Raw genomic sequence first — 26,969 nt, forward strand, 5'->3', positions numbered from 1 at the left:
TAGGTTGTAGATTGTGGGGGTATTAGTACTAGAGGCTGATTGTTGTAATTCATTATTAGATTGAATAGGTATATTGGATGTTAATAACATTCTTTGATTGTGTCTCTCATTATTAGACAACATATTGATTGCAGCTCCCTATAAGCTAGGCCTATCAAGCTTAATAGAAACAGTATATATATATATATGTACCCACTGTGTCATGTTCTGTCTCAGGATATCATGTGAGAGCCTCATTGTCTGGAACAGTTGCTTTCAAGGAAGATTAGTAGAAGCCATACTGATTGAAAATGAAAACAAATTTATTTAAACAACAAAATACTTTGTTTAAGCAAATACTTGCAGAATATTTAAATATGCTACTCAGGTATGTTAAGACCACATACAGCAGGAGTGAAAATAAACAAACAAAGTAAGCAGAGATGCAGATTCAAAAAGGAAAGTCTTTCTCTTGGTAATAACTAAAATGTAAGATTTGCACAAGGCAGAAAACAACTTGTAAACAGGTAGCAGGTTTAAAGGTAAAGTCTTTCTCCTGGTAATTGCTGAGTGCAGGATTTGCACAAGGCAGGATACAAACTTGTGAACTGGTAACTGGTTTAAAGGTAAAGTCTTTCTCCTGGTAATACCTTGTAAACAGGTGCAAAGGTGAAGTCTTTCTCCTGGCAATAGCTGAGTGCAGGAATTTGCATAAAGCAGGAAACAAACTTGAAGATTGGTAACAGGTTTAAAGGTAAAGGCTTTCTCCTGGTAATACCTTGTAAACAGGTGCAAAGGAAATCTTTCTCCTGGCAATGGCCAGGTGCAGGAATTGCATAAAGCAGGAAACAAACTTGTAGATTGGTAACAGGTTTAAAGGTAAAGGCTTTCTCCTGGTAATACCTTGTAAACAGGTGCAAAGGAAATCTTTCTCCAAAGAAGTACAGGAAACAGGTTCTGACTTGACAAAACAGATCCAATGTGAAGATACTAATGCAGACTAAAAGCCATCCTTAAATAGGGAGGTTTTGCACAGGGTTGGTTCTGATTAATTCCAGAATTGAGAACACCTGTGTGTTGCACAGGTGTAATAACAAGTAAGGCAAATAGTTATTTATCAGATCTTTTAAGTTCCTTGCTATTACTAGAACTGGCTGTGGCTCAACACACAAGCAAACTGACTTGCAAGCAAACAGGAATAGTAACCACAGAGCCACAGGTTCAAATCCCCACATAGCCCTTCTTAGCAGAATGCCTCCCAGACCTTTTCTTTTTCTTTTTAATCTGGAGGCTTGGTTCCTGACACACTGAGACGTAATCGTAGTAAAATCACTAAGGAATATTCTTTGAAAACTGAATGTGATAGAAAGTGATTAAAGTTTGTGAGACCGCAACAAAGTATATAAAACAATAGTCCTATATACACATACCTCTAATAATAGAACAACGGAACTAATAGAAAAGAAACTTTTCGTAAAAATAATTCAAAACAATTGTCGATAGCATAGAAATCCTCTGGAATGAGACATATAGTGTTTATAAACACGTAACAACTAAAAACAAGAGATAGTGTAAGGACTACACTGTGCAATCTGCAAATGAGATTTGAATAATCGAATATATTATCAGGGGGATTTAAATGAATGATAAGTTTATTCATATGATGTTTATTTGTAGTTTATTTATATGCTGTATGTTAGCATATGACCTGTGAGTCACATGACTAATTAAGAGAGATTAGGGTGTGTATGCTAAACAGCTTTTTACTGGTTAGTATAGAGTATATTAAGTAGCAAATGTTGTATAGTTTTATTCAGCCTGATGAAACAGTACATGATACTGAGAAACGCGTTGCTGTGTTTTTAATGTGTTATAATAAACACTTTTAAATATATACAACTTGCTACGTTGTCTTTTCGTGGACATCCTTTTTGGAGTTATATTATACCTCTGCTGGAGGTGGGACGGTGCCTTCCTGACTGACAGCCCATTTGGTGAACACCTATCTTGGCTTGCAGGAATCTTTGCCCAGGAGGAGAGTTTACCGGACAACTCTGAGGTTCCGGTCTGCCTAGCTAGCACTACATCTTGGTGCTTTTATACACGTGAGTGGTTCTAAACTACTATCTTAAAATCTGATTTAATATACGGAATTATGCTATGTGGCGCCTTCTCTATTTCATTATAGATTAACCTGTTGTGGATGGCCTTATACATCGAGGAGAGCTGCCTTACACCTTTATAACCTTAAAGGGATTTTTTGGACTTTACTTTGGACATTTTTTATTATTTTTTATCTTTTGTCTATTTTGGACATTCTGTATTACAGTTTGTATGGTATGAGCTAATTTGTGATGACATAAGTACTACTATTTCTGGAACTGATTTATTGTGAACACCGAATATATGTGTTTTGAAACCTGTTTACTATAGATTACAATAATTTTTTCCAGCATCATTATATATAGATAGCGCCCCTATTTTATATAATATTGTGTTGTCCTCTATAGGATATACACATATATATATATATATATATATATATATATATATATATATACTGTTTCATCTTTTTTATACCTTCCTGCACCACTCATCTTTTGATTTACACATTTTTTGTACCTTTTTTGGAACCACGGACATATTTTTTATTATTATTTTTTATTATATTTTCCTTTGATTTTTCATTTTTGTATTTTTGATTAACACCGGATTGAACACCATTTGAACTTTTAATTTCCACACGTAGGATTTGGACACTCTCACCTTGTGACATTTACACGCATCGACCACTAGCACTTTATAAACTATTATCCCAGGATTGATTGAAGCCCAAGGATAATCTTTTCATCCTCATATTGATTTATTTATTTTTTTTGTCTCATATCTGATGCACAGTGCAACACACATATCATAAGATTCATTGTGAAATAGATTTATTGTTTTTATATCTTTGCTAGATATACTGTTAAATACCTGAATAGAGTTTTATTGTTTTTAAATATCTTTGCACGATTTATTGTTATATATTCCTGCATCATTTTTGTGTACTTTTTTTGGTTTTTATACAGCTGTTGTTTATCATGGATCCATGATTTATAGAGATATATATCTATATTTTGTATTTTAACTTTATGTGATTCTGTTTTTATGATATATTGTTTTAGATTTGCCAACCTATTAAAAGATTGTATTTTTGGACCACACTAGTTCCAATCTTTGGGATTTGCCCACACTCTCATACCCAAACACAAAGTTTTTCAGTCCTAACCACCAGTTATTTCCCCTCTGCCATCCTTGATAGGCGCCAAAGGGATATTCTTACATATATCGTTTGCTACCTCGGTGGCTACTAGGTGCCACCACCCTTAGGCTCACAGGGGCTAAGTTGGCGCTGGTCCAAACCCACACCTCCACTGAATTATTTTGGAGACCTCTGCCAGCGCCAAAGAACTTCTTGTTCCTCCTTGAAGATTGATGTAGGCAACTGACGTTATGTTGTCCGACTGGAACCAGATAAACTGAACCGAAGCCAGCTGAGGCCAGGCTGGAAGAGCATTGTAGATCGCTCTTAGTTCCAGAATGTTTATGGGTAACAAAGACTCTTTCCAAGACCATATCCCCTGAGCCCTCTGAGAAGGCTGGCATCTGTTGTCACAATCTCCTAGAAAGGTCTGTGAAAAACACGTTCCCTGGGAGAGAAGATCTAGAGACAACCACCAAGAAGAGACTCCTTTGTCTCCTGTGCCAATAGAAATCGAGGGGACAAGTCCAAATAATTTCCGTTCCATTGTTTGAGCATGTCCAACTGCAGAGTTCTGAGATGAAAGCAAGCAAACGGGACAATGTCCATCGCCGCTACCATCAGACCTATTAACTCCAAGCACTGAGCCACTGAAAGGCGAGAATAAGATTGCAGAGCTAGGCAAGTAACGATAATCTTTAATTTCCTGACTTCTGTCAAAAAAATCATAATAGACAGAGAGTCTATGATGGTCCCTAGAAAGGTCACTCTTGTATGAGGAACTAAAGAGCTCTTTTCTAGATTCACCTTCCACCCATGTGACCTAAGGAAAATCACTACCAATTTTGTGTGAGAATTTGCTAGCTGAAAGGACGGCGCCTGAACTAGAATGTCGTCCAGATACAATGCCACTGTAATGCCTCTTGAACGAAGCACCGCAAGCAGAGACCCCAGAACCTTTGTGAAGATTCTGGGAGTCGTGGCAAGACCGAAAGGAAGAGCCACAAACTGAAAATGTTTGTCTAGAAAGGCAAACCTTTAGAACTTGTGATGATCCCTGTGAATGGGAACATGCAGGTACGCGTCCTTTAAATCTACTGTTGTCATAAATTGACCCTCTCGGATCAAGGGAAGAATGGAACGAATAGTTTCCATCTAGAAGGACGGTACACTAATAAATTTGTTTAGACTCTTGAGATCTAAAAGAGTGGGCTGAAGGTTCCCTCTTAATTTGGTAACCACACACCTTTGGACTGGAACAATCACTCCCAGGTCTGAGAGGTCTCCTACACAGTGTAAGAACACCTCTCCTCTTGTCTGATCTGTAGATAATCTTGAAAACAGAACCTGCCTCTGGGAGAAAAACTTCTCTTTTTTTTTTGTTGAAATTCTTTAAATTTCAAAAGAGATTATTCCCGACAAGCTTAGACTTAGAGCATCCATCCGAAGAACAAGGCTCTAACCATAAGGTTCTGTGAGCCGGAACAGAGAAACCTGAAACCCATGCTCCCAGTTTGATAACTTGAAAGGAAAGAAATTAGTCCCTTTGCTTTTAACCTATCCTGGATTTTATCCAGGGAAGTTTCCGACTTAGAAGCCTCAGCCCATTAAGCCGTCAAGCCATAGCAAAGTACACAGCTGGATGCTATTGTAAACCCTGGTGTCCATCCCTTCTTATCTTTTGTCCATAGGACCTTTGAAAACCAAACTACCCTCTAAGGATATAGTAGTTCTCTCAGCTAAGCTGGAAACTACTTCTTCCACCCTAGGGAATATTTTCCCAGACTCCCTAGCTGAGTCGGCTATGGGGAACATGTTTTTAAATATAGGGAATGATAACTCTTCCTTTCCTTATAAACTTACTGGACGCACAAGGATAGATAACGCCAGTAGAGTCGGAGTCGCCCAGAGTAGCTAAAGTAACAAATGGAGGTGTTCAATCTTAGAAACTGAAAGAAAAACAATGTCAGGATCAAATAAAAATGATATTCACCTGAGTCTGAGAATTCTCTCTCAGATAATCCCAAAGTATCTTCCTCTTTCAGTTAACAGGGAATAACCATTCTGAATAGCTACTACTGAATCAATCACCCTAAATGATTAAACAATAATTCCTCTAGTAATGATTTTTTACCACGCGGGAAAAACATAGAAAGCAAGAAATGTAGAGTAACTCCGGGTGGAGTGTGAGAGACACTATAGGAGAAATTTGTGGCCTAGATTGACCATGTCAGCAGACTCCTAAACAGCAAAAGCCTGAGAAGGAGTAGGCTCAGAAAAAGAGAAAATCTGTTAATAAAAATGAACACATAAAAAACGTTAGTCTCTTTAAATTTAAAAAGTAACTATTTTTTGTGTGCTCCTGTTCCATCCTAACAGAAAGGATTAGTTAAACAAATAAACAGTTGAAATTTCTTAAATAAAATTAACAGATAAAAAATGTTCCTGTCTCTTTAAATTTTAAAAGTAATTTCTTATTTCTGTGCGCAGAAACAAGGAAATTAGCATGTCAATATTGCTGTCCATAGACATCATCGTAACATTAAGGAAACTATGCCTTTTGCCGATTCCAGATTGTAAATAGCAAGGAACCGCAGGGCACTGCATGTGAGATAGAAAAATAAATATTTAATCACCCTGCCTCACATATAGCAGGAAAATGAAATAAAAAGATCTTCACCAATTGTAAATAAAATCAACATATGGCAAGTGGTACTGTCCCTTTAAATGTTAAAAGGAAAACACATCTTTATTATTATAATTATGTCAAACATTGTAGATGTATTATGAACTTTTCATCTATACCCTCAGTTTGACCCAGCTGAAGTGGTAGACAACCTGCCTACACAAAAGCTGCCTCATTGTAGAGCTAACCGGAGCGCAATTGTTTAGACAAAAATTTTCCCCACATCTTCCGATAACCGGAAGTGGCCAGAAGAAAGAGTCTCTCTACCCGGCGCCATTCTCCAGTCCTAGCGCAAACCACTGACAGGAGGGAGGAGGGAAGCCTTGGCGCCGTTTTACAACTCCACCCCTCGTGGGCGTCATCCAATTTACCTCCCGGTCGCCATTGTTTCTTGAGTAAAGGCACCGGGAGTAAAATGATAAAAACTGCAGACTTAAGTTAAAGGATGCGACACCGCTGCTTATTGCGGTGACACCACACACCGTACCTACACTGGTAGCCCATAAGAATAAAGGCAAACAAGTATCTCCCGGTCGCCATTTACACCCCCGGGATCAAACAAACAGACTGACTAGCAACATGATTAAGTTGCTCAGTCTTTTAGTGTCCGGATTATTACATCTGTGCCCAACAGTGTATTAGGGTCTGAGTAAAAATGCAATGCAAGCTCAAATCTAAATGTCAACAGAAATACTGTCTCTTTCACCCAGCCCTTATTATTAGCCAGGGGAAAGAAAGACAAGCCATTACCTGCATCTTAACTGCCTAAATATCCCCTGCTAAATCAAGGGGAGTCTAAAGTCAAGTTAAATGAGGTTTTCAAATGGAAATTTAAGAAAGTGCCCAAACCTCTGAGATCTTTGCCCCCAGAAAAAAAGACTAGCACTTACCTCATGTTCTGCCTGGCAGTAAGGCAGTTCCAGGTTTAAGAGGTCCTCTCCCTCCCATGGAACTGGCAAGAAAACGAAAGTCCTGAGTAAAATACTTCAGGATTTCTTAGACAGGGCAGCATCAGTATGGGAGGCGCAGTGAGAATTATGTCCCACCAGTTCCCATTGCTTTAAAGCCACCAAAAGCTCTACTGTAGAGACTGATATGGACTACGGCTACACCCTAGAACAAAGCAGCACTCTCTGGCACTACTTTAAAAATAATAAACTCTTGATTGAAGAATCTAAACTAACACCTCACTTTACCTCTGCCTATCACTAACGTAGGCAAAGAGAATGACTGGGGTGGGAGGGAAGGGAGGAGCTATTTAACAGCTCTGCTGTGGTTCTATTTGCCTCCTCCTGCTGACCAGGAAGTGAATATCCCATAAGTAATGAAGATGATCCGTGGACTCATCGTGTCTTTAAGTAGAAAGCTATCCATTTTTTTTATTTGCAGATTATTATGTTTGTTAGTTTAATGATGTGAAACCCCCATAATTATTATGGACCTGGGTGCTGTGAGTACACTAGACGAACACCCTTACTCTAGAGTTGCACCCTAAACTCTAGACCAACACCCCAACCCTAGACCAGCACTTTAGACCAACACCATTACCCTAAACCATTACCATCACTCTTGACCAACACTGACCATCATACAGGCGCACACATTGGACATCAAACGCACACACTGACCATCATATACAGCTTGCAGCCTAGTTAACACATATACTGTTAACATATTGAACATTACACTGTGTTACTCTCCATTTATCTTTACATAAGAAAATAATACAATAATTATATATCATTGCAAAATTATTCGATAGCTTTAGAATCCAAATCCTGCTCGGGATTTGGCATAACCCAACTGAATACTGTTGTTGAGTAGTGAGAGGAGCCCCAAAGATGTGTCCATGTTCACCGATCTGTGAAGGACTAAGAGCCCGTTAGCTCGCCCTGGCAGAGGACTTAGCTTATGTGCACATTTCACAGATTCTACCAGATGCTCCATGAACTGTTCCACCTGCGAAACAAGAGGCAATTACAGTAGGCATGAGAGAGAGACTATAGAGAAAAATAGACAGACAATCAATAAAAGTTAAGAGCATATACACTGGTGCCATGATTCTACACAAACAAGCTGGTGACATGAGGTATAAATAAAGGTGTAGGAGAGTGGGGTTATTTAAAGACAGGGAGCATAAAGGAGGGTTTTGTTATGTGCGGATCACCGGAAGCAGCAGCAGATACATCAAAAAGAGGACACAAAATAGTCTAATAATGTGACTGGTAGATTTGTCTTTTCTTTTAGAAATCTGTTTACTTTTATTTCTGCTATTACCTATAATCCCTGTGTTACCCATTTATTTCCCTCCTTACCGAACACATTTCTTCCAGCTCTCTGTGTTTGGTGGCTCCTGAGAACTTTGTATTGCCTCTAAGTGTGATGGCCTCTGTGGTATCATCAGTGGACTGAACAGAATTTGCCTGTCTACAGGGCGTTGGATACTGGCTCAGGTCCTTATGAGATGCTTCTTCTATGACCTCTGAATGTTTTTCATTAGTGGCAGCCTTCAGTGGCTGCCTAAAATTTGCCTGGTCTGTGACCCCTTGTTGCTGTGCCAGATCCTTCTCAGTGGCAGCTCCTGGAGTTGGGGTGGAATGTTTCTGGTTGGTCACCTCAGACTGCTGTACAAATACTTTATGGTTTGTGGCCCCTGGATGCTGGGTCAGGATAATGTAGGGAAGGTCTTCAGCCCATGGATTCCAACGGGAAAGAAATGATGGCTGTGCCCGAAACTTGTCCCACTGCACCCTAAGAGCAGGACCCTGACATCTGTAAAATAAAACAGGAGAGGAAGATAGGTAAGTGCCCAATAGAAGTGGTGGATAGATTGATGAGAAAAGGGCAGATAATAATGAATAAAGGCAAGGTAGCGATGGGAAGTGGTACAGGTGGGGATAGGGAGAGGCACAATAGTGATACAGGGCCTGATATTCAAAACCTGAATATTCTAAGAGGTCTCGTCAGTACGGCAAGGCCCTTAAATAAAAACACAATTTATGCTTACCTGATAAATTTATTTCTCTTGTGGTGTATCCAGTCCACGGATCATCCATTACTTGTGGGATATTCTCATTCCCAACAGGAAGTTGCAAGAGGACACCCACAGCAGAGCTGTAATATAGCTCCTCCCCTAACTGTCATAGCCAGTCATTCGACCGAAAACAAGCCGAGAAAGGAGGAGCCATAGGGTGCAGTGGTTACTGTAGTTTAAATTTAAAAATGACGTGCCTTAAAATGACAGGGCGGGCCGTGGACTGGATACACCACAAGAGAAATAAATTTATCAGGTAAGCATAAATTGTGTTTTCTCTTGTAAGGTGTATCCAGTCCACGGATCATCCATTACTTGTGGGATACCAATACCAAAGCTAAAGTACACGGATGAAGGGAGGGACAAGGCAGGAACTTAAATGGAAGGAACCACTGCCCGTAAAACCTTTCTTCCAAATATAGCCTCCGAAGAAGCAAAAGTATCAAATTTGTAAAATTTTGAAAAAATATGAAGCGAAGACCAAGTCGTCGCCTTGCAAATCTGATCAAAAGAAGCCTCATTTTTAAAGGCCCAAGTGAAAGCCACAGCTCTAGTGGAATGAGCTGTAATCCTTTCAGGAGGCTGCTGTCCAGCAGTCTCATAGGCTAAGCGGATTAAGCTTCTTAGTCAAAAAGAAAAAGAGGTTGCCGAAGCCTTTTGACCTCTCCTCTGTCCAGAGTAGACAACAAACAAAGCAGATGTTTGACAAAAATCTTTAGTAGCTTGTAAGTAAAACTTTAAAGCACGGACCACGTCCAGATTGTGTAACACAAGGATGGAACAACAATCTCTTGATTGATATTCTTGTTAGATACCACCTTAGGTAAGAACCCAGGTTTGGTACGCAGGACTACCTTATCCATATGAAAAATCAGATAAGGAGAATCACATTGTAAGGCAGATAGCTCAGAGACTCTACGAGCCGAGGAAATAGCTACCAAAAAAGAACTTTCCAAGATAAAAGCTTGATATCTATGGAATGAAGAGGTTCAAACGGAACTCCTTGAAGAACCTTAAGAACCAAGTTTAAGCTCCATGGTGGAGCAACAGGTTTAAACACAGGCTTAATTCTAACTAAAGCCTGACAAAATGCCTCAACGTCTGGAACATCTGCCAGATGCTTAACTAGCTGACAATCCTTTTTCCAAACCTTCTTGGAGAAAAGATAATATCCTAGCAATCCTGACCTTACTCCATGAGTAACCCTTGGATTCACACCAATAAAGATATCTACGCCATACCTTATGGTAAATTTTCCTGGTGACAGGCTTTCGTGCCTGTCTTAAGGTATCAATAACTGACTCGGAGAAGCCACGCTTTGATAAAATCAAGCGTTCAATCTCCAGGCAGTCAGTCTCAGAGAAATTAGATTTGGATGGTTGAAAGGACCCTGAAGTAGAAGGTCCTGTTTCAGAGGCAGAGACCATGGTGGAAAGGATGACATGTCCACTAGATCTGCATACCAGGTCCTGCGTGGCCACGCAGGTGCTATCAGAATCACAGATGCTCTCTCCTGCTTGATCTTGGCAATCAGTCGAGGGAGCAGAGGAAACGGTGGAAACACATAAGCCAGGTTGAAAGACCAGGGCGCTGCTAGAGCATTATCAGTGTCGCCTTGGGATCCCTGGACCTGGATCCGTAACACGGAAGCTTGGCGTTCTGGCGAGACGCCATGAGATCCAGTTCTGGTTTACCCCAACAATGAATCAGTTGTGCAAATACCTCCGGATGGAGTTCCCACTCTCCCGGATGAAAAGTCTGATGACTTAGAAAATCCGCCTCCCAGTGCCCTGGGATATGGATAGCTGATAGGTGGCAAGAGTGAATCTCTGCCCAGCTAATTATTTTTGAAACTTCTAACATCTCTAGGGAACTTCTCGTTCCCCCTTGATGTTTGATGTAAGCTACAGTCGTGATGTTGTCCGACTGAAATCTGATGTACCTCAGAGTTGCTAACTGAGGCCAAGCCTGAAGAGCCTTGAATATCGCTCTTAGTTCCAGAATATTTAATGGAAGGAGAGACTCCTCCTGAGTCCACGATCCCTGAGCCTTCAGGGAGTTCCAGACTGCATCCCAACCTAGAAGGCTGGCATCTGTCGTAACAATTGTCCAATCTGGCCTGCGAAAGGTCATACCTTTGGACAGATGGACCCGAGATAGCCACCAGAGAAGAGAATCCCTGGTCTCTTGGTCCAGATTCAGTTGAGGGGACAAATCTGTGTAATCCCCGCTCCACTGACTGAGCATGCATAGTTGCAGCGGTCTGAGATGTAAGCGTGCAAACGGCACTATGTCCATTGCCGCTACCATTAAGCCGATTACTTCCATACACTGAACCACCGAAGGGCGCGGAATGGAATGAAGAACCCAGCAGGAATTTAGAAGCTTTGATAACCTGGACTCCGTCAGGTGAATTTTCATTTCTACAGAATCTATCAGAGTCCCTAGAAAGGAAACTCTTGTGAGTGGGGAGAGAACTCTTTTCCTCGTTCACTTTCCACCAATGCGACCACAGAAATGCCAGTACTACGTCCGTATGAGACTTGGCAATTTGGAAGTTTGACGCCTGTATCAGGATGTCGTCTAAATAAGGGGCTACTGCTATGCCCCGCGGCCTTAGGATTGCCATAAGTGACCCTAGAACCTTTGTAAAGATTCTTGGGGCTGTAGCTAATCCCAAGGGAAGAGCTACAACTGGTAATGCCTGTCTTGAAAGGCAAACCTGACAAACCGATGATGATCTTTGTGTATCGGAATGTGAAGATAAGCATCCTTTAGATCCACTGTAGTCATATATTGACCCTCCTGGATCAGTGGTAGGATGGTACGAATAGTTTCCATCTTGAACGACAGAACTTTGAGGAATTTGTTTAAGATCTTTAGATCCAAAATTGGTCTGAAGGTTCCCTCTTTTTTGGGAACCACAAACAGATTTGAGTAAAAACCCTGTCCCTGTTCCTCCTTTGGAACTGGATGGATCACTCCCATAACTAGGAGGTCTCGTACACAGTGTAAGAATGCCTCTCTCTTTATCTGATGTGCAGATAATTGTGAAAGGTGAAATTTCCCTTTTGGGGGGGAAGCTTTGAAGTCCAGAAGATATCCCTGGGATATAATTTTCAACGCCCAGGGATCCTGAACATCTCTTGCCCACGCCTGGGCAAAGAGTGAAAGTCTGCCCCCTACTAGATCCGTTCCCGGATAGGGGGCCGTTCCTTCATGCTGTCTTAGAGGCAGCAGCAGGCTTTTTTACCTGCTTACCTTTTTTCCAGGTCAGGTTTGGTCTCCAGACCGTCTTGGATTGAGCAAAAGTTCCCTCTTATTTATTATTAGAGGAAGTTGATGCCGCACCTGCCTTGAAGTTTTGAAAGGCACGAAAATTAGACTGTTTGGCCCTAGATTTGGACCTGTCCTGAGGAAGGGCATGACCTTTTCCTCCAGTGATATCAGCAATAATCTCCTTCAACCAGGCCCGAATAAGGTCTGCCCCTTGAAGGGAATGTTAAGTAGCTTAGATTTTGAAGTCACGTCAGCTGACCATGATCTAAGCCATAGCGCTCTGCGCGCCTGTATAGCAAAACCAGAATTTTTAGCCGTTAGTTTAGTCAAATGAACAATGGCATCAGAATAAAAGAATTGGCTAGCTTAAGTGCTCTAAGTTTGCCAAGTATGTCATCCAATGGAGTCGCTACCTGTAAAGCATCTTCCAGAGACTAAAACCAGTACGCCGCAGCAGCAGTAACAGGGGCAATGCATGCAAGGGGCTGTAGGATAAAACCTTGTTGAAAAATATTTTCTTAAGGTAACCTCTAATTTTTTATCCATTGGATCTAAAAAAAAAAAGCACAACTGTCCTCGACAGGGATAGTAGTACTCTTTACTAGAGTAGAAACTGCTCCCTCCACCTTAGGAACTGTCTGCCATAAGTCCCGTGTGGTGGCGTCTATTGGAAACATTTTTCTAAAAATAGGAGGGGAAGAGAACGGCACACCTGGTCTATCCCATTCCTTATTAATAATTTCTGTAAACCTTTTAGGTATTTGGAAAAACATCAGTACACACCGGCACTGCAAAGTATTTATCCAGTCTACACAATTTCTCTGGCACTGCAATGGTATCACAGTCATTCAGAGCAGCTAAAACCTCCCTAAGCAACACGCTGAGGTGTTCAAGCTTAAATTTAAATGTAGAAATATTAGAATCAGGTATCTTTCCTGAGTCATTAACATCACCCACTGACTGAAGCTCTCTTTCCTCAGCTTCTGCATATTGTGAGGCAGTATCAGACATGGTTCTTAAAGCGTCAGTATGCTCTGCATTTTGTCTCACCCCAGAGCTATCTTGCTTACCTCTAAGTTCAGGTAGTCTGGCTAATACCGCTGACAGTGTATTATCCATGACTGCCGCCATGTCTTGTAAAGTAAACGCTATGGGCGCCCTAGATGTACTTGGCGCCATTTGAGCGTGAGTCCCTTAAGCGGGAGTCAAAGGGTCTGACACCTGGGGAAAGTTAGTTGGCATAACTTCCCCCTCGTCAGATTCCTCTGGTGATAAATTTTTTAAAGACAGAAAATGATCTTTATTGCATAAAATGAAATCAGTACATTTGGTACACATTCTAAGAGGGGGTTCCACCATGGCTTTTAAACATAATAAACAAGGAGTTTCTTCTATGTCAGACATGTTTATACAGAATAGCAATGAGACTAGCAAGCTTGGAAAACACTTTAAATCAAGTTAACAAGCAAATATAAAAAACGGTACTGTGCCTTTAAGAGAAACAAATTTTGTCAGAATTTGAAAAACAGAGAAAAAATGCAGTAAATCAAACGAAATTTTTACAGTGTGTATAATAGGCTAACAGAGCATTGCACCCACTTGCAAATGGATGATTAACCCCTTAGTTCAAAAAACGGATCAAAAAAACGAAAGACATTTTTTAACAGTCACAACCAACTGCCACAGCAAGCTGTGGCCCTACCTTCCCCAATAAATGACCTTGGAAAGCCTTTGGGCCCTTTAGAGATGTCCTATAGCATTCAGAGGGCCTTTGAGGGAAGCTGGATGTCACAGTTTGTAATTTTAACTGCACCAACTGTAACTTTTATACAACAGTGGAAATTGTTTCTAGTCAAAATTTAAGCCAGCCATGTGGAAAAAACTAGGCCCCAATAAAGTTTTATCACCAAAGCATATATAAAAACGATTAAACATGCCAGCAAACGTTTTATATTGCAATATCATAAGGGTATTACCCCTGGGAGTAAGCATGATACCAGTCGTTATTAAATCACTGTATTCAGGCTTAACTTACATTAATCCGGTATCAGCAGCATTTTCTAGTGTTTTCCATCTCTAGAAAAAATTATAACTGCACATACCTGATAGCAGAATAAACTGCACGCCATTCTCTTGCTGAAGTTACCTCATCTGTGTAATCCCCTCAGACATATGTGAGAATAGCAATGGATCTTAGTTACAACCTGCTAAGATCATAGAAACCTCAGGCAGATTCTTCTTCTATTTACTGCCTGAGATAAAATAGCACAACTCCGGTACTATTTAAAAATAACAAACTTTTGATTGAAGAAAATAAACTAGCTATATTTAGCCACTCTCTCCTACAACGTCCTTGCTTGTTGAGAGTTGCAAGAGAATGACTGGCTATGACAGTTAGGGGAGGAGCTATATTACAGCTCTGCTGTGGGTGTCCTCTTGCAACTTCCTGTTGGGAATGAGAATATCCCACAAGTAATGGATGATCCGTGGACTGGATACACCTTACAAGAGAAAAGACAATTAGAAACACAAATTTTATCTTGAGGATTGACCCCTGGTCTCCTGATTACAAACCTATAGTCTTACTGCTGTGCTACAGGACTCAGTGTTAGAGGACCTTTGTATCTAATAGTTACAACTTGCTGGTGGTTAACCTCAAATAGAAAGAAATAAAACCAATAGTGCAACAGTTTCACATGGAGCCAAATTAAAAACTTGTTAAAACACACTCACATGGCCATGAGCTGATCTAGCTGAATAAATAGCACTTTCTTTATAAATCACTCCGGCAAAACAGGAACTGGCCATCAAATATAACTTTATTCCACAACTTAAAAGAATAAAGTCCCTTAAGGCACAAATAATGACAACAAAAGCAACACAATAGCACACTAGAGAAAGGATTCAAAAGCTCAATAGATCACAGGAACCGCGTGTAAAGCGTTGAGAGCTTCTCAGAATGTTGCAGTGGTCATGTGATGTCCCTTCCTGGTGACATATCCTGACATAAGTTTCACCTTGATGGCTTTTTCAATGGATACCGTCTGTTGTGATTCTCTTGCTTATATAGGTCCAGTAGTCCCAATCTGATTGGATATTTCAAATACCTGTTTTATTAACTATTCAAATACCGGAGCACTTTAAACAAACAATTAACCAAACAATATAATACACTTGTTTATCTAATAACAGATACAAGTTACATCAGCAGATCAGAATAATAAAACGCATAAACATTTACATACTATATATACAGTTTTGTAGAAAATGACCCCCTATTTCATATTTCAATAAAATCACAATACCAGCTCAATAGCGTGATTATGATTCATATTGAAACGTGGGAGGTTTTGTACAATTACACATGAATACAAATTGAAATACAAATACATGTTTAACTTCTAATAAAAGTTATAAAGTAAAATATAAAAAAAAATGTATGTCAAAATGTTCTTTACCCAGAAATCAAACCTAGGTTTCACAGGTACCAATTTAAGAATGAACCATTGTGCTAAGTGTATGTTCCTTGATCTGAGTATGTGCGGTATTTTATTATAATGATTCAATCTATATCTAAGAATGGAAAAAATAACAACACCTTTAGAGGATTGAACCCTGGTCTCCAAATGTCCAATCCATAGACTGCTGTAGTATAACAGGGCTTAATGTCAGACAAGTATGAAAAAAAATATATAAATATGACAAATACAATAAAAATACTAAAATGGAGTTGAAAATTAAATTAATTTAAAAATGGAATATATTAAAGAAATACCAGAAAAAAGGAAATTATAGGAGACCCTGAAATGATTATAAGGAATCACATATTGGGGGGGTAGTTATCAAGCCGTCAACCTCAAATACGCTGGAATCCCGCAGCGTATTTGTGGCGAGGCTGATTCGCCTTAGTTATCAAAGGCTTGAGACCGGCAAAAGTAGAATTTTGTGACGTAAGCTTCGATCCGCCGGACTCAGTCCGACACAGATCGATTCTTACGTCACTCCAGATGTTCCGCACACAAGTGCGGCACATTCTCACTACTTTTGCTAGTTATCAAATGACTAGCAGGTACGCTCGGCACTTTTACGGCCCAGCGTACCTGGTTTTCAAACCGCCACCCCTGGAGGCGGGGGATCCCATAGGAATCAATGGGAGTCTGACCATAGCGAAAGTACAAGTTCGCTGCTGACAGACATCCCATTCATTCCTATGGGAGATGTCTACACCTAACACCCTAACATGTACCCCGAGTCGAAACACCACTAATCTGTCCCCCCTACACCGCCGCAACTAAATAAAGTTATTACCCCCTAAACCGCCGCTCCCGGAGCCCACCGCAAGTTACTCTATACATATTAACCCCTAAACCGCCGCTCCCTGACCCCGCCACAACTATAATAAATGTATTAACCCCTAAACCGCCGCTCCCTGAACCCGCCGCAACCTATATTAAATGTATTAACCCCTATCCTGCCCCCCTACACCGTCGCCACCTATAATAAATGTATTAACCCCTAATCTGCCCCCCCCACACCGTTGCCACCTATATTAAATGTATTAACCCCTATCCTGCCCCCCCACACCGTTGCCACCTATAATAAATTTATTAACCCCTATCCTGCCCCCCACTACGCCGCCGCCACTGTAATCAAATTATTAACCCCTAAACCTAAGTCTAACCCTAACGCCCCCTAACTTAAATATTAATTAAATAAATCTAAATAATATTTTTATTATGAACTAAATTAATCCTATTTAAAACTAAATACTTACCTTTAAAATAAACCCTAATATAGCTACAATATAAATAATAATTATATTGTAGCTATCTTAGGATTTATTTTTATTTTACAGGCATCTTTCAATTTATTTTAACTAGGTACAATAGCTATTAAATAGTTATTAACTATTTAATAGCTTACCTAGCTAAAATAAACTGAAATTTACCTGTAAAATAAAAACTAACCTAAGTTACAATTACACCTAACACTACACTATACTTTAATAAATTATTCCTATTTAAAACTAAATACTTACCTGTAAAATAAACCCTAAGATAGCTACAATGTAATTAATAATTACATTGTAGCTATTTTAGGATTTATATTTATTTTACAGGTAACTTTGTATTTATTTTAGCTAGTTAGAATAGTTATTAAATAGTTATTAACTATTTAATAACTACCTAGCTAAAAGAAATACAAAATTACCTGTAAAATAAATCCTAACCTAAGTTACAATTAAACCTAATACTACACTATCATTAAATTAATTAAATAAACTACCTACAAATAACTACAATTAAATACAATTACATAAACTAACTAAAGTACAAAAAATAAAAAAAGCTAAGTTACAAAAAATAAAAAAATAAGTTACAAACATTTTAAAAATATTACAACAATTTTAAGCTACTTACACCTAATCTAAGCCTCCTAATAAAATAACAAAGCCCCCCAAAATAAAAAAATGCCCTACCCTATTCTAAATTAAATAAAGTTCAAAGCTCTTTTACCTTACCAGCCCTTAAAAGGGCCATTTGTGGGGGCATGCCCCAAAAAGTTCAGCTCTTTTGCCTGTAAAAGAAAAATACAACCCCCCCCCAACATTAAAACCCACCACCCACATACCCCTAATCTAACCCAAACCCTCCTTACAAAAACCTAACACTAATCCCCTGAAGATCATCCTACCTTGTCTTCACTCAGCCGAGCAACGATGGAACCGAAGTGGACATCCGGAGCGGAAGAAGTTAATCCTCCAAGCGGCGCTGAAGAAATCTTCCATCCGATGAAGTCATCATCCAGGCGGCGCTGAAGAAGTTTTTGATCCGGCCGATGTCATCTTCCAAGAGGCGCTGAAGATGTCTTCTATCCGGGCGATGTCATCTTCCAAGCCGGGTCTTGAATCTTCCTCCCGCCGACGCGGAACCTCCTTCTTCACCGACGGACTACGACGAATGAAGGCTCCTTTAAGGGACGTCATCCAAGATGGCGTCCCCTCAATTCCGATTGGCTGATAGGATTCTATCAGCCAATCGGAATTAAGGTAGGAAAAATCTGATTGGCTGATTCCATCAGCCAATCAGATTGAGCTTGCATTCTATTGGCTGATCGGAACAGCCAATAGAATGCGAGCTCAATCTGATAGGCTGATTCCATCAGCCAATCAGATTTTTCCTACCTTAATTCCGATTGGCTGATAGAATCCTATCAGCCAATCGGAATTGAGGGGACGCCATCTTGGATGACGTCCCTTAAAGGAGCCTTCATTCGTCGTAGTCCGTCGGTGAAGAAGGAGGTTCCGCGTCGGCGGGAGGAAGATTCAAGACCCGGCTTGGAAGATGACATCGCCCGGATAGAAGACATCTTCAGCGCCTCTTGGAAGATGACATCGGCCGGATCAAAGACTTCTTCAGCGCCGCCTGGATGATGACTTCATCGGATGGAAGATTTCTTCAGCGCCGCTTGGAGGATTAACTTCTTCCGCTCCGGATGTCCACTTCGGTTCCATCGCTGCTCGGCTGAGTGAAGACAAGGTAGGATGATCTTCAGGGGATTAGTGTTAGGTTTTTGTAAGGGGGGTTTGGGTTAGATTAGGGGTATGTGGGTGGTGGGTTTTAATGTTGGGGGGGGTTGTATTTTTCTTTTACAGGCAAAAGAGCTGAACTTTTTGGGGCATGCCCCCACAAATGGCCCTTTTAAGGGCTGGTAAGGTAAAAGAGCTTTGAACTTTATTTTATTTAGAATAGGGTAGGGCATTTTTTTTATTTTGGGGGGGGGGTTGTTATTTTATTAGGGGGCTTAGATTAGGTGTAAGTAGCTTAAAATTGTTGTAATATTTTTAAAATGTTTGTAACTTATTTTTTTATTTTTTGTACTTTAGTTAGTTTATGTAATTGTATTTAATTGTAGTTATTTGTAGGTAGTTTATTTAATTAATTTAATGATAGTGTAGTATTAGGTTTAATTGTAACTTAGGTTAGGATTTATTTTACAGGTAATTTTGTATTTCTTTTAGCTAGGTAGTTATTAAATAGTTAATAACTATTCTAACTAGCTAAAATAAATACAAAGTTACCTGTAAAATAAATATAAATCCTAAAATAGCTACAATGTAATTATTAATTACATTGTAGCTATCTTAGGGTTTATTTTACAGGTAAGTATTTAGTTTTAAATAGGAATAATTTATTAAAGTATAGTGTAGTGTTAGGTGTAATTGTAACTTAGGTTAGGATTTATTTTACAGGTAAATTTCAGTTTATTTTAGCTAGGTAAGCTATTAAATAGTTAATAACTATTTAATAGCTATTGTACCTAGTTAAAATAAATTGAAAGATGCCTGTAAAATAAAAATAAATCCTAAGATAGCTACAATATAATTATTATTTATATTGTAGCTATATTAGGGTTTATTTTAAAGGTAAGTATTTAGTTTTAAATAGGATTAATTTAGTTAATAATAAAAATATTATTTAGATTTATTTAATTAATATTTAAGTTAGGGGGGCGTTAGGGTTAGTGTTAGACTTAGGTTTAGGGGTTAATAATTTGATTACAGCGGCGGCGGTGTAGTGGGGGGCAGGATAGGGGTTAATACATTTATTATAGGTGACGACGGTGTAGGGGGGGCAGGATAGGGGTTAATAGGTTTAATATAGGTTGCGGCGGGTTCAGGGAGCGGTGGTTTAGGGGTTAAACTATTTATTTAGTTGCGGCGAGGTGCGGGATCAGCAGGATAGGGGTTAATAATTTTATTATAGAGGGCGACGGTATAGGGGGGGCAGGATAGGGGTTACTAGGTATACTGTAGGTGGCAGCGGTGTCCGGGAGCGGCGGTTTAGGGGTTAATACATTTATAAGAGTTGCGGCGGGGTCTAGGAGCGGCGGTTTAGGGGTTAGTAACTTTATTTAGTTGCGGGAGGCTCCGGGGGTGCCGGTATAGGGGGTAGAACAGTGTAGTTAGTGTGAGTGCTTAGTGACAGGCTAGCAAGAAAGCTGTCAAACAGCCGAAGGGCAGCGAGATCTGATGAGTGATGACTCTCACAGTCCGCTGCTCATCGCCCCGCGGCTTTTTGACAGCTTTTTTTGATAACTTAGGCGTATTTTTTCAGGTCCGCGGCGGCGAAGGTAGGGGAGCTTAGGCGGGCGTATTGGGCCGGCGAAGGCAGAAAAGTAGACGGCTTGATAACTACCCCCCATTATATGACTTAAAAACAGATTTCAAGTTCTAAAGGATAATGATGATGATATTTGTTAGAGAGAGGAAAGAGAAGATCAGTTTGAACAGAATTAGTTACCCCAAACAAAAGAAAGGGAAACAGCCCAGGGGTAGAAAACAGATTGCCCCCAATAAGAAGGACATAAAGGTGAAAGGTATATCTAATTTAAAGGGATAGTTTACTCAGAAATGTTCTCCCTTTTAATTTGTTCCCAATGATCCACTTTACCTGCTGCAGTGCATTACATTGTTAACAAGTATTTCCCTTACACTTATATTGGCTTTTGAAATAGTTTATTTAGGCTGTGGTATCCCTATCTATCCTGAATGTTTCTGGCCTTAGTTTCAAGCTATACATAAGCTGTGTAAACACAGTCAGCAGAAGAAATTATACTCCCAGTGGGGTATAGAAAAGATAAGGTAATAAAATGTTAATTTTCTATTGTTCTCTCCAAGTATTGGTGATTGGTTTACGGACAAATATATTAGATAAAGAAGCAGGTATATGTACTCTCCTCTCAACACCTCACCCCAGGTCCGCTGTCTTGGGGTCACACTAGACTCAGAACCCCCATTCAACCCACATATACAAGCGCTTAGCAAATCCTGCCGTTCACAGCTACGCAACATTTCCGAAATTCGTCCCTTCCTCACTCAAAAAACGACAAAAATACTTATTCATTCCCACATTTTGTCACACATTGATTATTGCAATCTATTCCTAAATGGCCTTCCAAAACACCGCCTCTCCTCCCTCCAATCTATTATGAATGCTTCAGCTAGACTCATCCATCTAAGTCGCCGATCTACATCAGCTGCTCCGCTCTGCCAGTCTCTACACTGGCTCCCCATACTCTCTAGAATACAGTTTAAAGTATTAACCCTAATCTACAAAGCACTCAACAGTCTAACTCCCAACTATATTTCCTCTCTCATCGTGAAATATTCCCCATCCCGTCCTCTTCGATCAACCTCTGACCTACGTCTCTCCACTCCTGTTATCTCTACGTCCCACTCCCGCCTCCAAGACTTCGCACGTGCTACTCCTGTCCTCTGGAACTCTCTACCCACTCCATAAGACTGTCTCCAACCTTGAATAGCTTCAGACACTCCTTGAAAACCCACCTATTCAGAGAGGCTTACCATCTCTCCTCCATCCCTTTTCCGAACCAAACTAATACATGAACTGCCTGACTCACTGCTGCAAATACAACCGATGTAACAAGCTACCCCAACCTTATGTCTCTGCACCCTAAACCTATTGACTGTGAGCTCTCCGGAGCAGGGCCCTCTTCCTCCTGTGCTAGATTTGTTTAGTTTTGTTATGTTTTTGTATTTGATCACAAATCTTTGTCATTGTATACCCCTATCATTGTACCCAGCGCTACGGAATTTGGTGGCGCTATACAAATAAATGATAATAATACATAATGTGATAAAGTAATAAGATCTGATTACATCTACAAGCTCAACCCATTTTATTAGGTTGTGGCTTCAAAACACAAAATGAGCTATTTAATATACACAAATAAACCTTAACATGAAAATTCTTATACATTTTAGACTCATTTGGTAAAAAAAAAAAGTAATTGGAAACACATTAAGGGAAAAACAATTTTACAGTATACTGTCCCTTTAAGTAACAGAATTAACAGAGGGGAAAAAATTAAAATATTGAATCTTGCTCCTATTAAACCAGTGTTTCTTAACTCCAGTTCTCAGGAACCTTAACAAGCCAGATATTCACTAGAGCACAAGTGAAATAATCATCTGATGGGTGAGAACAGGCGAGTAACCATGGTTACTGATCAGCGGATTATTTCCCCTGTGCTCTAGTTAAGATATAATGAATATCTGGCCTGTCCTGGGGACTGTACTAAGCAACTAGATATTCCAAACCTATATAGGTTAATATGTCAGAAATTTGACTTTAAAAAAATATATTTTTTTAAATCACACTAGTGGTAAGAAAGTGGAAGATTTTAATGATGATGACAAGATCAAATATATAGATGTTAAAAATAAATCCAAGTTTTACTCGGTACACTTAAAATCGTCCCCTATCAACAAATTCCTAGAACTAGTTGCAAGAGATTTGCAAAAGATTAAAAAAGATCATGTTGAATTTGAAAAAAAGATTAATTAAAAAAAAGAAGAAAGACAGTCATCAAACCCGTAGATAAGCGCGGGGAGATCGTGATAATGAACAGAGGTGAATGAAAATGAGTGTTATAGACAGTAAAATTATGGTAAAACATATAGAAAATTACAAAATAACCCAATGAAAGAATTTGATCAATTACTAAAATCTTTTTTAAAAGAAGGTTTGGATAATGGTATATTAAGTCCTAAAACACCAACATTTTACCAAAAATCCACAAAAGTTTAACTGATCCACCAGGATGCCTGGTTGTATTGGAATTCACAAACTAGTAATTTATCAAAGTGTTTGGAGAAATTCCTACAACCATATGTGGTTGAGACAAGAGCATACCTAAAAGACACTTTAAATATATTATAAATACTAGAAAAGATAGATTAGAAAGAAAACTTTATATTGGTGACAGCAGATGTGTCGTCGTTGTACACCAATATAGACAAATAAAAAGGCCTAATGGCTTCAAAAAATAGACAAGGTGAGAACTTAAATCCACTCCAAATAGAATTTATATTGAAATGAATTAAACTGATCTTGGAGACCAATTCTTTCTGTTTTAACAAAAAGTTCCATGTACAGACAAATGGAACAGCTATGGGCACCAGGTTCGCACCCAGCTATGCAAATGTATACATGGCAGCATGGGAATATTCCCATGTTTTTACAGGACATGGCTGGGTAGCGAACCTGGTGTCTTACTATAGATACTTAGATGAGCTGTTCCTAATATGGGAAGGAGATGAGATCCAATTAAATGCTTTTATGAACACTCTAAATGCAAATGATTGTACTATAAAATTAAGTTGGAAACCTAGCCCACTATCTGTGACATAGCTTCATTTGAATATATATAGATAATGGTAAGATTAAAACAAAAAAACTTTTTTAAACCAATAGATTAAATAAACACATAAATTAAAACACGTAGTTGTCACTTAAAAAGATGGTTGGACAACATTCCAAAAGGCCAAATATCTAGAATTAAAAGAAATTGTGATAATAATGTGTCTTTATGAACAATCTGAAATACTAAAAGAAAGATTTTTGGAGCAAAATTACAATGAAGAAACCATGAACAAAATAGGAAAGGAAATAAATAATAAATATAGACGAGAACTACTAGAATATAGGGATAAAACCAAAAAAACAAAAGTTACTAATTCTAATAGTGGAGGACCTATAAAATTAGATTATGGCACTCAAAATAAAACGGTAACAACTATTATCAGGAAACATTGGAATGTTTTAAAATAAGATAGCAATATAACTAATATTATTACTGAACACCCAAAGATTGTCTTTAGAAAAGCTAATTCAAGATTAGAATTAAAGGGACATTGTACACTAGATTTTTCTTTGCATAAATGTTTGTAGATGATCATAGAAACATAGATTTTGACGGCAGATAAGAGCCATAGGGCCAGTAAGTCTGATCCATTTATATAGCCTACCTGGGAGTGTTTTTGTAACAATGTATAGTTATGCTTATTTTTAAATAAGATTCTGCTGAATTTCAGACTCCTAACCAAGCCCCATAGTTTTAGATGTATACTGATGTCTACAGAGTCAAGCTTGCTCTTGTTTGTTTAATGGGTCTTTTCATATGCAGGGGAGGGGGTGTGTAGTGTCTGTTCATTCTGATTTCCCAGCCCCCTTCACTGGGTGTCCCAGGCTAACCTCATCAACAGTGCTAAACTGGGAGCTTCTAAGGAAGCTTTTAAAAGGTTTTATACTGGATGTTTATATCAGTATCTGTGCATATTCTTCTTTATAGTAATTACATGCAGTTATATGAAAATTGGTGTATAATGTCCCTTTAACAAAAAGTTACATCAGGAAAGAAAGATCAAAGACTTGGCTAAATGATAAATTGGAGGGGTTTTTTTTTTTTAAATGTGGCACATGAGTAGAATGTAAATCATTCTACAATTGTGCAAAACATATTGTTAACATTAATTCTATAACCCAAAGAAGAAATATGATATCAAGCAATTTACAACATGCCACTTAAAGGATGTCATTTATCTCTTGGAATGTTCAAGCTACATACGATATATAGGCCGTACAACTAGATACCCAAGCACACAGTTAGGCGAACATGTATACAATATGTAGGCCGTACAACTAGATACCCAAGCACACAGTTAGGCGAACATGTATACAATATGTAGGCCGTACAACTAGATACCCAAGCACACAGTTAGGCGAACATGTATACAATATGTAGGCCGTACAACTAGATACCCAAGCACACAGTTAGGCGAAAATGTATACAATATGTAGGCCGTACAACTAGATACCCAAGCACACAGTTAGGCGAACATGTATACAATATGTAGGCCGTACTACTAGAAACCTGAGCACACAGTTAGGCAAACATGTATACAATATGTAGCCCGTATAACTAGAAACCTGAGTACATGGTTAGGCGAACATGTATACAGTATGTAGGCCGTACAACTAGAAACCTGAGCACACAGTTAGGCAAACATGTATACAATATGTAGCCCGTATAACTAGAAACCTGAGTACACGGTTAGGCAAACATTTATACAATATGTAGGCCATACAACTAGAAACTTCAGTACACAGGCGAACATGTATGCAATATGTAAGCCGTACAACTAGAAACCTGAGTACACGGTTAGGAAAAAATGTATACAATATGTAGGCTGTACAACAAGAAACCTGAGTACACGGTTAGGCAAACATTTATACAATATGTAGGCCGTACAACTAGAAACCTGAGTACACAGGCAAACATGTATACAATATTTAGGCCGTACAACTAGATACCTGAGTACACAGGCAAACATGTATACAATATGTAAGCTGTGCAACTAGAAACCTGAGTACACGGTAAGGCAAACATTTATACAATATGTAGGCCGTACAACTAGAAACCTGAGTACACGGTAAGGCAAACATGTATACAAAATGTAGGCCATACAACTAGATACCTGAGTACACAGGCAAACATGTATACAATATATAGGCCATACAACTAAAAAGCTGAGCATACAGTTAGGCGAACATTTATACAATATGTAGGCCATACAACTAGAAACCTGAGCACACAGGCGAACATTTATACAATATGTAGGCCATACAACTAGAAACCTGAGCACACAGGCGAACATTTATACAATATGTAGACCGTACAACTAGATACCCAAGCACACAGTTAGGCGAACATGTATACAATATGTAGGCCGTACAACTAGATACCCGAGCACACAGTTAGGCGAACATGTATACAATATGTAGGCCATACTACTAGAAACCTGAGTACACGGTTAGGCGAACATTTATACAATATATAAGCCATACAACTAGAAACCTAAATACACAGTTAGGCGAACATGTATAGAATATTAGGAAGGGTTATTTGAAATATTCGGTATCTGAACATTTTAGGAAGGTACAGAACAAAAATCATAAAGACATTATTACATTTTTGTGGCATTAAACAAATGTAAAAATACTGGTGGGGTGCAGATTTCAATAATATATTAGGTCAGACAGAAATAAAATGTATTTACGAACTTAACACCTTGATCCTGAATGGATCGAATAAGGACTTTGAATTTATTTGGTTTCTATAATTACCTTTTTATATTGTGGATTATCAAAGTTATCAAACTTATACATTTTAATATATTCAATTTTTAATTCAATTTAATTTTTAATCTAATTTGTCAAATTTTAGTATTTGTGTTTTTATTTTTAATATATATATTTATATGATATATATATATATATATATATATATATATATATATATATATATATATATATATACACATACAGATACAGGTATACCCCGCTCATACAGCGGGTTAGGGACCAGAGCTCCGCTGTAAAGTGAGGTATACCTGTATATATATATATATATATATATATATATATATATATATATATATACACTCTGACATTGAGCTCTGTTTTAGTACAGTTGTAAGTCTATAGGTTTGGAATTTGGAGACCAGATTTCAATCCTCCAAAGGTGTAATTTTCTATTCTTAGACTTAGATTAAATCATTATTAGAAAATACCACATATACTCAGATCAACAAACTGGGACCTAGCACAGTGGCTAATTTATAAGTTGGTGTCTGTGAAACCCAGGTTCGATTTCTGGGTAAAGAATATATATACTTTTATACTTTATAACTTTCATTAGAAGTTAAACATGTATTTGTATTCATTTGTAATTGTACAAAACTCCCCACGTTTCAATATAAATCATAATCACGCTATTGCGCTGATATTGTGATTTTATTGATATATGAAATAGGGGGTAATTTTCTAGAAAACTGTATATATGCAAATGTTACTTTTTATAATTTTGATCTGCTCATGTAA

The 26,969-nt window shown here is 38.6% G+C and overlaps 1 protein-coding gene across 1 annotated transcript; it reads right to left on the reverse strand.

Annotated features, from left to right (window-relative positions):
* Positions 1–7,601: 7,601 nt before the first annotated feature.
* On the reverse strand, positions 7,602–25,026 carry LOC128640602 (tumor protein p63-regulated gene 1-like protein). The gene is made up of 3 exons (XM_053693071.1): positions 25,017–25,026; positions 8,225–8,859; positions 7,602–7,868 (listed from the first exon to the last, which is right to left on the reverse strand). Exons 1-3 carry the CDS (start codon positions 25,024–25,026, stop codon positions 7,674–7,676), a joined length of 840 nt encoding a protein of 279 aa, XP_053549046.1. The 3' UTR covers positions 7,602–7,673.
* Between the last annotated feature and the right edge of the window lie 1,943 nt (positions 25,027–26,969).

The sequence above is a fragment of the Bombina bombina genome, chromosome 9 (assembly GCF_027579735.1).
Source record: "Bombina bombina isolate aBomBom1 chromosome 9, aBomBom1.pri, whole genome shotgun sequence".
Classification (NCBI taxonomy): Eukaryota; Metazoa; Chordata; class Amphibia; order Anura; family Bombinatoridae; genus Bombina; species Bombina bombina.